The following is a 13,637-nucleotide window of genomic DNA, read 5'->3' on the forward strand; positions in this document are numbered from 1 at the left end:
TGCAGTGCTGATGTAGCTCAGGCATGGGCTGATGCCTCCATGTAATTCACAAATATCAGAAAGACAGGAGTATCCACCCAAAAAGCTGGATAGAACAGACACAAGTGCTGAGCTCTGTGTTGCACAGGTAGTTTGAAACTACTCCCTGAACTCTTACACTGCAGCACCAGTAACTACAAGCTGTAAGAGCCTCACGAAGCTCACCTACACCTAAATCAAAGTTTTAATAATACTGAGAGATGGCAGGAAGCTTTGGGACTGGTGGGATTAATGGATCTTCATTCTTCTATTAGTGGGAAATCCTGTTCCTACACAGATGCTTCTTATCCACTTCCATAAAAGACGAAATTATGTCCAAATAACTAGAGCCAGGTCTAAACCCCACGTGCACTGCGGGTGTGTCACTCCCAACCCACCTGAGGGGGTTTTACCACCCAAAGGGGGTGCCCAGGGTGTTTTACCACAGCAGGGGGGCCCAGAGGACGCTGTGGCTGAGTTCAGCTCCCACCTACCATAGACAGTGAGCTGGACCTTGCGCGTGGCGTGGCCGGCGGCGTTGGTGGCACTGCACGTGTACTCCCCGCTGTCCTCCCCCCCGGGGGACACCACGGACAGGCTGCCATCCGAGCCTGCAGAGAACCTCACATTGCTGGGAAGGATCACTTCTCCTTTCTGGGGAAACATCATTCCATATTAACTCAGAAACTTGGCCCCGAAATTCCATTTATACAAACTAATTCACTTCTACTAACTTGTTGTGGCCCTCGAGCGTCACTTTCTAAGCAGTAACAAGAGCAGAAACACAGGGATTCTTGTGTAGAAAACCTGCTACATTTTACAGAACACAATTCTTAAAAGAAAATGAAAAAAAAACAATCAGGATTTTGACTGAGTTAATTTTGACATTGACTTCTGATGTCAAAATGGATCTTTACACATTATATAAACTGTCAGTCAGCAGATTCTTCCTTGTCTGCACTGAATGTTATTAAGTGATAATTAAGAAAAACCACTCCTCCCATGTTCTCTTCCCTCCCAAACCAACAGTTAACCATGTTCTATTCCTTCTTTGAAACGAAGCTGTTTCACATGGTCCCAATCAGCTACATCTGCACAACTTCTGAGGCCCCACAGTGCCTTCACAGCCATGCCATGTGAGCTGGAACATAGCCCAAAAATAACTGTTACTACCAGAAATTATTCTGTTCAAATATGGGGGAAAAAAGAGCCTGACTTTCAGAGAAATTCCCTGAAAGACTGAGGTCCTCCTCAGTGGACATTGTGTCAAAGATATGGCTGAAAAGTGACAGGATGCCATGATTAGATACACTTTCCTCAGAGGAAAAAGTCCTCTTAAAGCTCCAAGAGAAAAATGAACTCTCAATCTGTGGCAGGCTGCCTAATCTCAAATTATCAGCTCCCAACAGGAACAATTTCTGAAGTGTTAAAAACACCCAGATACAGCCCTTCCAAAGAACAGAACACTGAGCTATGGCAGGAGCACGGCCAAAAGTTCTGCTCAGAGAAACAAAGCAGTTCTGAACAAACAGTTTTCCAGGTCCCTCACACCTGACACTTTGGGCCATGTTCCTTGCATACAGTTTTTATGACAACTAAATGATGTGTTCAGTTCATCTTTCACCATGAACCAGCTCAAAGGTGAGGAATTACCTTGGACCAGGCAATGGATGGCTTGGGAACTCCGCTTGCTTTGCAGGGCAGTGTCACTGGGATTCCTTCAATGGTGCTGAATATCTGCTGTCCGTGCTGAATGACAGGCAGGACTACAAATAAATGCAAATATTGAAGACTTGCACAAGACATTTCAGGCCATGGCACAGCTATTACAAAATTATCCTTATATTCAGTTACTACTTCCTACAGGCAACAGGGTTTGGGACTGTTCAGCCTCTTCTCCAACCCTAACAGGGACAATGAGCAGCCACTCTCCCTTCCACTCTCCAGCCTCTTGGGACAGGATAAATCCCTGTTCACTACAAAGCATGAAAGCCACAGGCTGATCACTGCATTAGGTACATGCAGTCTTGACTGCAGGTATTTCACTGACTGCAATTACTGCAGTAAGGCTTTGTCACATTATCCTCTGACAACATTTTAGGCTTCACTTCCCAAAATCAGTAACAAGAGATAAGAATCCCAGCTCCCTTGGCTCAACTGAGCTGCCTTTGAATTAACAACAGAAAAACAAGATCAGATTTAAGGCTACAATACCAAAACCTAGAAATATCTAAACACATACAAAGGTGTTTCTTTTTGTTCCCAAGTTCTGAAATATCCAAAAAACTAATGCTGACATGGAAGACCTTATGAGTACTTGCTTGTATTAAAGATTTACAGCTATTCTTAACATAAAAGGATGTTCCAGAATCTTCAGTGAAGTTTAAAATAAACCTCCCATGATTAATTTAACATGTGAGCAAAATTAACACGTGAGAAACCATGAAGTGCTTGTGGCCTCACAGACTTAACACAAATATCTTCAGCTGAAATGCAGATGGGTTACACCACAGTGCTAACACTTTGTCTTGCTGTCAGTGCAATTCTTGATATGTTTTAATTAAAGAGAAAAAATAAGGGGGAGGAGAATGGGGATGACACCAAAAACAACAAACAAATTTTGAGTCTTGCCAAAACTCGTAATCATTTTCTTTCATTCTATTTCTCCCAGGAGCTGTGCTTCCTTACACCAGTTCTGAACCACTCAGACAGCACTTTTCATGGGTTTCCACTTGTTAATAAAGATGAAGAATGCACAGCCCTGTCTTTGGAGGTGTTTAAAAATGAGGATGTTTTATGATCACAAAACAGTGTTGTTTGATTTTACTTTAAAAATGACATGGATGGCTCAGCTCTTCCCTGTGCAGGGGAATCTCCCCCCGTGTTCCTTTCCAAAGTCCCACAGTTACAGCAGAGCAATGGGAGACATCAGAGTGCCACTGCCCAGCTCCAGTGCAGCTGCTGGGGTGAGTGTCACCCCTTCCTCTCACCCATCCCTCATCCAAGGGCTGTTCCTCACCGTACACGTTGACAGCAGTGGTTTTGTTGCTGCTCCCAGCCACGTTGGAGGCCATGCAGGTGTAATCCCCCCCGTCCTGCAGCCGAACCCTCTCCAGGTGCAGGCTCCCGTCGCTCCGCACGCTCACGTAGGGGTTGGGCACCAGCTGCCAAAAGAGGGATGGAACATTTTACTGGCAAGAATACTTGGGATAATATTTATTTGGGGATGCGGCGTGGCTTCACTTGGTTATTTCACATACATAAAAATTCTGCGTTCGTGGAGATTTTTACTAGAGCTTTTCCTACTTCCCATCTTTCAGGGAAAGGTAATTTTAATGAAGAATTTTGGCAGCACCTCGTATTTACTGCCGGAGTGAGATTAAGATCTGCAAGAGCAACTCTGCTCTGCCACAGCACATCAAGAGCTGCCACTCATGCTTTTAATGGGGAAACCCAAACTTAGCTGAATTATTTCACTGCATTTGAGTTGGTTATTCCAGTAATTCAGCTTGGTCACAGATCAGCTCTTGATGAGTGCAATGACATGTTCTTCCACAGGCAGATCATTTTTCTTTACAGTTACCAAAGCCTTCCAAATTCCATATCCATCAAATAGAAGAGATCAGCCCTGCAGCAAACCATTGGGAAGGACAATTATAAGTTCCACCAAAGAGTAACCCTCTAAGAGTTCTATATCCTACAGGAATACCAGAGATCCCTGAGCTCGGCAGCACAGCCTGGGCTCACAGGAGGGCTGTTGGAAAGCAAAGTTGTTCCAGTCACACTCAGATGAAGAATTCTTCCCTAAACACAACTTGCTCCAACACCTTCCTTGGAGTGCAGCTTTTCCCACCAGCTTACAATGACAGGAAACCAGCTCTGCTATACAGAGGAATTAGCAACTCAACAAGGAGGATCCTGCCAGTATTCCCCCCCCACTCCTCGCACTCACACAGCTGAGGAAAAGCCAGTGGTTCCCAGAGGCACCAAAACTGAGCAGGAAACTCCAGTAAGGGCCAGGTAGTGCCAGGTTCTAGCACAATCAATTTAATTCCAGCTGTGGAGAAATGACTTCAGGGAGAAATGAGCAATCAAGATAAAAAGCAGCTCCACAGGGATGTGAAGTCAGTAATTTTACTGTTGAAGAAATGAGGTTTCATGCAGAAAACTAACCCAGGTGGGGCGTCTACATCACCTTTCTGGAATCTCCCAATGGCTTGGGTTGGAATGGACCTTAATGATCATCCAGTTCTGTCTGCAGGAGCAGTGAACTGGCAATGGTATGTTCCCAAGGGGAAAGAAAGCACAGTCATTATTCACACTGAGTAGAGCACCACTAGGAAAGGAGTATATGGAACAGGGATACTGGCATTTACCTCATCCCATCAGCAACAGGAATAGTCATGATGTTAAAACACCTTAAAAACCTACAGCAATTTTCAGGTATGTTTATTTAAATTAAATATGTTTATTTAAACTAAAAAAAAAACCAACCCAGGGAAAATAAAAGCTTTTGCATTGCCACAGTTTAATTTCCAGCATGTCATTCTGGTAGGTATATCCCATTAGCATTCCTATATTCAGAGCCCAAGGCTGAAATTTATGAGCCACAAAGCTGCATAAATGGAAGTAAAATAGAAGTAAAAGGACAATTCACCAATAGTTTGGTTCACAGCTATTTTCTACATCTTCACATCCCCTATTCTCTCATCTGTGCTTCAGGGTCAGAACTCCCCAGCATGGGCAGTGATCACAATTTTTGTAAATCAAACCAAGCTGATATTGTGCCTTGAAATGTCAGTTGGAGCTTTTCTGTGCCAATAAATCTCACAAGAAACAAAGCAGTCTTACCACCACACTGTTTTTAATCCACCTCCTGTCTGGAATGGGGTTCCCAGCGAGCAGAACACATGGCAAAGTGAGCTGCTGGCCCTCAAGGACATTGGCTGTGGCTGGGCTTGCTCCAATCAGAGGTGTGACTTGAACAAAAGGAAGAATGAGTAGAAATTATTAGTTTTTATAGTTCCACACAGACTACTAAAATTAGTATTACAATAAAGGCAGGAAAAAAAGAGAAACCAATGTAGGGGTGGGGTAGCACAGGAGAGAAGGGAAGCTGGAGAAACACATGTAGTGTGATCCTTAGCTGAAACTGGATTCAGCCAAGGGTTTCCCTGAGAACTCATGCTCCCTGACACCAAGTTGATTTTTCCTTACTGGGATAAAATCTTGAAGAACAAAAGTAGCAGGTTTGGAGAGGACAAAAAAGAAGTGGCCATTTCTTCAGGCATAAAATTATGAAGGATTAGAACACAGATGACAGCCCAGCTGAATCTGGGATGATCTTTAAGGTACCTTCTGACCCAAACCACTCTGGGATTCTATGATTCTATTGTCATTTATTGTCTTGTTGGATCACAAGGGTTCCTTCACAGTTACACCAACACTGCCACAAGCACATTCATTGCTGCCTTTTTGGTTTTGTTTTTTTTTTAAGGATGAATTAAATGGCAGAAGCCCCATCATTACAATGACTTTTCACTCCTCATTAAATTCCCTTAGGAAGAAGAAACAGAAGACAGGACAAATCCTGTTTAAGGTCTGTGTTACACAGGCAGGTGGAACTAATTCCAACTAGTGCAGCAGTCAAAAGACAACACTCTAATACGCAAAATCCACGGAAATCAATGACAATATTCCGTGTAAATGCTTTCTAATTCCGTGTGTGTGGATGACATGGAAGTAGAGCACACAGACAGGTCAGCAGGGATGGACATAACCCCAAACCCCCCCAGCTTCCACTGACACCCCCACTCTCACCCAGTCCTGTCACTGTGACCGTGGCTGGGCGGGACTGGATCCTCCCAAACTGGTTCTCAGCTTCACAGACATAAATCCCCTCATCACTGACCCACAGATCTAGAGGGGGACAGAGAGATCTGACTGCAGCATCTGCAAGGAGTCCATAAATGATACATGGCAGTACATTACATCTCTGCACTACCACAAGAGTGCCCTGACTGGGAATATTGCCCAGTACACACTGCAGTGTTTCTGCATGTGAACAGACACCCACAAAATACTCCCTGTATGCACAGCAGAGAGGAACTGCTTCACCCACCTGACACTGTCTAGAAAGAAATTCAAAAGCTAATTAAGAAAACAGAATAACATCACTTATTGTAAGGGTGACTGAAATGTTGCCAAATAATCAAAATCACAAAGCCACTTGCAGAGTTTTTTGTTATTACCCAAATTAGGACCGGTCTAAAATAGCGAGTTTAGAGCCAATTCTCTCCAAAAACCCAAACAAACAAAACCAAAACAAGAAACCAAACAAAATCACTAAACCCAAAACAAAAACAAAAACCCCAAACCAACCAACCAACCAAAAAAAAAAACACAAAAAAAGCCCCAGCTCTCGAAAAAACACAATTCTCTCAAAAAGATACTGAAAATGAAAACCCATAACCCCCAGATATTTACACAAAGATGTAATAACTTCCATGAAGAGTGAAGCCAATGACCAAACACAACTGATTTCACAAACTCATGGGAAAAGGAACTGCATGTCAACATGAAGTCAGCATCACAAACACAACCTGGGATAAAAATGCAGAGTTTTCACCAAGTTAACAGTGATACCAAGTTGTGCAGTAACTCCAGTGCACTGCACATGTCCCGTTCCCCTGGAAGGTTTTGTGTCCAAGCCCAGGGTACCTACTGTGAAAGGCCAGAGCCCCTGTCCTGAGCTGGCTGGTGGCACTGGCAGTGAAGGGCCTGGAGAACAGGGGAGCCCCATCCAGCCTCCTCCAGGAGACCCTGGGCTCGGGATAACCCTGCACGTAGCAGGGCAGGGTCAGGTTGGAGCCCAGATCCGCGGATTCATCGCTGGGCTCCTGCGTGAAAACGGGGGCAGCTGGGGAAAGACACACACACACAAGGTGACCTGGGGTTCAGCACAACCCTCACATCTTCTCACACCGCTGGTGACCTCAATTTATGTCCCACTATGCACAGTTACTCTGACATTCCCAACTCTAGGAACACCTAGAGCAGCCCTGCATGCTGTTCTTACACTGAGAGCTCAGAAATGGGATAAACATCTCATAAAAATGAAGACAGAGCCACCCCCATCACACAGCCCTGCACACTCAAGTGTTAGGGTTGTTAAGTTCTCCTCCCCTCACTGCTTCAGAAGATGCATGTCCCTGACAGGAACACTGAACAGGCCATAAGCAGATGGAAAGAATTAGGGAAAGAGGAGAGGAAAGGCTGAGTTACAGCAACCTCTCACAGTAATTCAAGTTTGTATAATAAATTCTCTATATGCAAATTTTGTTAGGTTGAGGTTTGAACAGTTTCCTCCTCCTCTGCCTCTCTCTTCCTTCCCATAACTTTATGCTTTGCAAAAGAATCACGGAGTGGGCTGGAACAAAATGACCTTTAAGGTCCCTTCCCACCCAAAGCAGTCTATGATTCTGAGCTGGAGCCCAAATGGGACAAGGAAACAGCTCAGTCAGCACCACCCAAAGGTGCTCCCAGCACACACACAGGTTATAGGTATTTGTGAGAAAGGCTCAGAGAACCAGGGCACCACTCACTGCCCAGTGCAGACACTGGAACTGGAGTGTTCCCCAGCAGGTTCCAGTTTACTCACAGCCAACATCCAGAGTGATCTTGCCAGAGGCTGTCCCGGCAGCGTTGGAGGCCACACAGGTGTAGTCACCAGCATCCAGCTCTTGTGTTTCCTGGATCCTCAAGAGACCCCGGGGAGGATCAATAATGAGAAATGCTGATGCCCTCAACTCTAAGTCACCTAAGTCCAGACAGAAAGAGGTAATATAACTGCATATATCAACATCAGAGCTGTATTTATCAGTTATTCCAACAAAACAGTGCCCAAGTTTGAGATGGGTCACAGCATGGCTGTATGAATTCAGCAGACGAGAACTCTGACTCCCACTCAACTGAGTGGAAAAAATCATTCCCACATTAAATACATCCTTTTTTACTGATTGGTTCCACAAGGGAAACACAAACCCAAGTAGCTCTGGGCAGAGATCAGCACTAGGCAGTGTCTCAGGCTGTATTTCTCCCTCTCCAACTGGAGGCCACATGAAAACAGGACATCAGAGGCCACAGAAAAACATTTTGTGACTTTTGCAGTATATAACTTAAACATTTTGTGACAGAAGAATGAACCTTATGTAAATGGGCAAGAGGCTCAGCTTTTTTTTTTCCTTTAATTACCTATGCTACAAAAAATAATTCACTGTATTTAAAAAGGAGCAGGAATTTATGCCCTAGAGGCCAATGCCTTTTATTCTGGATTTACAGAGTTTCACAGGTCTGTCACTGGTTGAATACTACAAAAACCTTCTGAGAGAAATGAAGTCACTTCCAGATCATTATTCTAAATATTGCTGCTAAATAAATAAACCAAACACCAAGCAATAAGCACACCTTTAAACCATTTAACCTGGGGGGCTGGGATTCCAGTTGTTTTACATTCCATAACAGTCGTGTCTCCAAGACCAACCAAAATTTCACTCTGAACTACGGTCAATGTTGGACCCTCTAAAAAGAAACAAGATTAAAAAAATAGCTTTTTCTAAAACATAATCAATGAAAGACTCTTATTTTGTCTTTTTATATAGAAGAATAATTGCATTAAAAGTCACTTAAGGTGACAGATTAACTCTGGGAAACTTGGAAAAGTAAAGTCTGCCCCAGAGTATCTAAATCACATGTAAAATGTGCAGGGAATGAAAGGAAATAATCAGGAAAGTTTCATTATGTAGGAAGTAAAAACATCAAAGAGTCACTCTCCTTCTCAGCCAGATGTTGGTCATCAAACATTTTAATGCTCTGCTATTAATATATTAATATAGTATTTAGATACAGAAACACAATTCCTTTTCCAAAGACCTACTCAGGTTCCCAAGCCCATCCCACAGCAAACCCACCTTTTTAACCTTAGAAACACCATGAGAACATGAAGCCCCAAATACCACCTAACAGCACCAGTCAGGTTGGAACAGAAACCCAAAGGGACATTTGGGAGCTGCTCAACATATTTTCTGACATTTCTAACACCGTGTTTTCTGCCCAGTTCTGCTCATTCCAGCAGTCCCTGATGATATATTAGTTTGCCTTTTTAATTTCACTGCTTTGTTTCCTTCACTCACCAATGTATGTGAGGGTGGATGTCTGTCTGTCTGTCCCAGCTGAGTTACTTGCCAAGCAGCCATAAATTCCTGCATCTTTGGGAATTGCCTTCCTTATGATTAAGGTGCCTTCTGGGGTCAGTCTATATCTGGGAACACACAGGGCAACAACCAAAATGATTAAAAAGAGCAATGGTTGTATCCACACTTTGAGCAGTCACAGCAGCAAGACCAGATGGTTTATAAATAGTCTTGCTGGATTTTTTCTCATGATAAATAATATCTTCCAGAGAACAGCACTACATTTTGTGAAAAGCACTTATTTTGTAAAGAAAAAAAAAAACCTCCCAAAGAACAGAACTAAAGTGTTTCTATTTTAGAGATGACATATTTGCAATTAAAGAGTTATTAAAAGTGAAAGTTGAGGAAATAATCAGAATATTTTGGCATTATTCAAAACTTCCTTCTCACATAGGAAACGAAAAGAAATAGAGAAAACTATAACTCCCACCTGCTTGAGCCAAGGATAAACATATCATTGTGTGTCCACACGACTGTTGGCTTTGGATGACCTGTTGCAGAACACCTGATAGACACCTCAGAGCCTTCTGTAAAAGTCTGGTTCTTGGGGGAAACGACAAGCCTCGGTGGTTCTAGCAAAAGAAATCAAACCCAGCAATTAAAAATGTCTGTTTAGAGAACACAGGCTACAATAACCACTTTATACCCGTTTCCAAGAAGTGACAAAACAATCCCATGAGGGCAGAGCCCACTGTGCCTTCCCCTGGCACAGTCCACCAGACCCCCAGCATAAAACACCTTTATCACTCTGCAAGTCAGGGTTCAGGTGCCTTGGGCCCACCTGAGATGGGATTTAAAAAAGCAGCAACAGAGACAATGTTAACAAATATAAGACAATGAGCAGCCTGCTCTGGTGAAGGTGTCCCTGCCCATGGCAGGGGAGTGGAACTGGGTGGTCTTCAAGGTTCCTTCCAACCCAAACCATCCTGTGATCCTTAGGCAGATTTCCTCAGTACCAGGTGACCCTCAAAGCTGTTCCCCATGGCAGCAGCCACTTTGTCCTATAGTACACATGATTGTGCTTAGTTATAGTAGCAAGAAAGAGATCCACCCCCAGAGATAAAAACTAAGCTGAGGAATGAAACTGGCTCCTATGATGTGAGTAGTATCAATCTTCCTTTGGAGCTTTGCCTTTTGCTAATCACACTCTGTATTGATCTGAATTCCTCTGGGGCTGATCATTCCTGTAGCAATCACAGGAGGAAAAGCCTGAGCCTGTCCTTTGGGAGAGTCAAAGCACACGTAACCCAGGGGTACCTCATCTAGAGCTGCTCTGCACAGCTCATTTTTATTACTCTCAGAGATTATTACACCATCCCACAGACCCAGATGGTGTTTGATATGTTTTAGTGGCTGCTAAGCAGAAGTGTGTGTAAGAGCCAGCACACACAGCCTGTTTGGGTAGGTGTGGTTTAATGCATCAAGGACAAGGTGCAGGTGTGATGCTGTGCAGTGTCCAGGTGAACAGCATCCATTGTTCCAGTTCCATTTGTCATGGACAGAAAAAGAGCACTACTACAAATGTCTTTGGGGAAGAATTAATACCATATTTTTGCCTTACATCACTGGGAGGAAGATTACTGCCCAAATCCTGTGTTGTAACACCACTTGCTTACAAAGTGCTCACTAAAAACCACAGTGTTCTTGGCCTGGAAGAAAAACCTCCCTGCAGAAGACTGTGCTGCTCCTGGGACAGAAGCAAGGCAGGTTCTGCCTCCTTTCAGAGCACAAACTTTGGGGTTTAGCCAGCAGATTTTTAGGCAAATGGCATTAAAACACAAAACTTGGAAAACAATCTTCTTCCTCACAATCACAGCACAGAGAAGGGGATGAATGACTGATAATGAGATATTAGATGGTTTTTCAAGTGCTCAACCATCAAATTAAAAACACAGAGAAGAACAGCAGGAAATCTCTTCCTCTTTTACAGGAAGAGGTTTATCAGGAGTAGCATAAGTTTAGGAAATACAGGTTATTAAGTCTGTAGGCATTATCAACTGAGCCACTGCTGACCCAGCAAGGAGCAGTTTTGTGTTTGAGTTTCATGACTAATTCCCAGCTGTTAGTGTCTCATAGAAACTTATCTGTCTGCCCCTAATTAAGCATATAGACCTCTCTTTGGAAGAGAAATATAATTGCTGTTTGGAAAAGACTCTTTGCTGAGTGCAGCACCTGGAGAGAACTGGCAGAACTTTATTTTCAGTCATTAACTAAACATGAGAACTTGTAAAGGATTCTGAGATCTGTAGGAATAGTGAATGCAAACCCACACTGCTGAGGAAGAAAGTCAGTAATAAACTACAGCTGACTTGCACACTTGCAAAATTGTATACATAGATGCAGATAATGCTTGATCATTTCCTTTCTTAAACTGATGCAGAACAACCTTCCCCAAGTTTATCAGTTGTTCACTTGTAGGTTCAATAATAACTGCAGGGTCCCAAAAAGTCCCTCCTGTGTCGTGTAACAGCTCTGAAGCCTCTGAGCCCCCAGAGAAAAGGCATCAGAGGAAGGCAGAGCTGTAGTTCCCCAGAAGCACCAGGACTAAATCCAGATCCAAGGGGGCAGGGAGGGGCCAGAAATGGCTGCACATTACAGAACTGTCCTCGAGTGGTTCATGATGTGCACAGATGCCTCAGCTGGTTTTATTTGGTTTGAAATCCTGCCCAGAGCCACTGGGGGTAATTCTGCAGGCTCTGGGCCCCAGGAAGGTCTCCTCTCCTGCTGGGATTAGGAAACTGTCTCCAGTGGCACTCACACAGTTTGCTGTGGCACTGCTGCCCACACATGATATTAGCAGGTGAGAAGATAAAAGAAATCTTAATTAATACTGCATTTGTAATAAAATTAATAGAAGAAAGTCAATATACACAGCTGGAATAAGATACTGGCTAAAACCAGTGTGACCACATTTGCCACCAATTAACCATCTTGTTTTCTTGCCCCAAGGAAGGCACACAGAGGGGCTTTCCTGTATGTCAGGTCAATTGAATTTCCTTTGTTTTGTTCTCTGTATCACAGGGGTGAAGATCTGTAGACAGAAGCAGAAGCACAAGCTCTTTACAGTGTCCATCCCATTCAAGGCTGAAGAATAAAACCCTGTAAACAACACAGATCATGGGTAAAGCTCCTTAAGATACCCCACCTGCAGAGCTGCCTCCAGCCCTGGGGAACAGCACAGGGAGGACATGGAGCTGCTGGAGAGAGTCCAGAGGAGGCCACAGAGATGCTCCAAGGGCTGGAACCCCTCTGCTCTGGAGCCAGGCTGGGAGAGCTAGGGGGGTTCACCTGGAGAAGAGAAGGCTCCAGGGAGAGCTGAGAGCCCCTTGCAGGGCCTAAAGGGGCTCCAGGAGAGCTGGAGAGGGACTGGGGACAAGGGATGGAGGGACAGGACACAGGGAATGGCCATTCCTTGTGGCTAAGTAGCATAACTACTTATTCACCCACTGCCAGAGGGAAGAATCAACAGTGTTTTGGTTTGGAAGGGACTCCAAATGATCCAAAGATCATTTATTCCACCCCCTGCCATGGGCAAGGACACCTTCCACTAGAGTAGGGTGCTGCAAGCCTCAGATAGCTCCAAAAACAGCCCAGAGGGAAGCACTGAAGGCACTAAGCTGCTTTTCGCTCTTTAGCACAGACACCTCACGTTTGCTATACTTTAAATCTGAAATAGCAACTAAAGCAGTAATATTTCAGTTTTACTCCCTTTCTTGTTTTCTCAGTGTTTAAAGAATTCAGTAGAGTATAACAACTTTCTCCTTGCCTGTTATCCCAGTGTGTATCCATGGACCCAGGTGAACAAGACTGACATAGAACTCTCAAAGCCCAACACGTTTATCTCTGTATTGTGTCTTTTCAGAGAAAGGAGCAGAGAAAATTCAGGATTATGCCAAGGAGGTAATTCTCCTTTTGCCCTCCTGGGCAGTCTCTTCCCTGGAATTATTCCACTCTTAATGTGACTGTTCATGCAGTACTTCTGTCACCCCTTGGCTTGATAAAAGATCCCTTATCAAACTGTTATTACAGCCAAGACAATTCTTCAATGCCCAAAGGCAAACACACACTTGATTTCTGACGTGGGCAGGTGGAACACATTATAAATGTGCTTATTTCCTGCAGGTGTGTCTTAGGTGCTTCTAGCAGAGACCCCTGAATTATTTCTGTGTTCTAGCACCCAGCTGGGAGCACAGGTCCCAGCACTTGCAAGCAGGTGCTGAAAATGCCTGTCAGTTGTGATGGTGATACCAGACAGGCATTTAAACATTTGTAAATGATAAGGAAAGGAAACCCATCCTAGTGTAGACAGATCAGTAAGTACAGCACATATGATTTTATTCCATCCATACATTCAGATAAAGAAATCCA

The 13,637-nt window shown here is 43.9% G+C and overlaps 1 protein-coding gene across 1 annotated transcript in view; it reads right to left on the reverse strand.

Moving 5' to 3' along the window:
- HMCN1 (hemicentin 1) overlaps positions 1-13,637 on the reverse strand; it is a 162,819-nt gene that overhangs the window by 97,515 nt on the left and 51,667 nt on the right. The window contains 10 exon segments of the mRNA XM_032697092.1: positions 513-672; positions 1,672-1,784; positions 3,038-3,182; positions 4,870-4,997; positions 5,839-5,937; positions 6,743-6,937; positions 7,679-7,837; positions 8,485-8,598; positions 9,210-9,337; positions 9,700-9,841. Coding sequence (XP_032552983.1) covers positions 513-672; positions 1,672-1,784; positions 3,038-3,182; positions 4,870-4,997; positions 5,839-5,937; positions 6,743-6,937; positions 7,679-7,837; positions 8,485-8,598; positions 9,210-9,337; positions 9,700-9,841 — 1,383 coding nt within the window.

Source organism: Chiroxiphia lanceolata, chromosome 9 (assembly GCF_009829145.1).
Source record: "Chiroxiphia lanceolata isolate bChiLan1 chromosome 9, bChiLan1.pri, whole genome shotgun sequence".
Taxonomy (NCBI): Eukaryota; Metazoa; Chordata; class Aves; order Passeriformes; family Pipridae; genus Chiroxiphia; species Chiroxiphia lanceolata.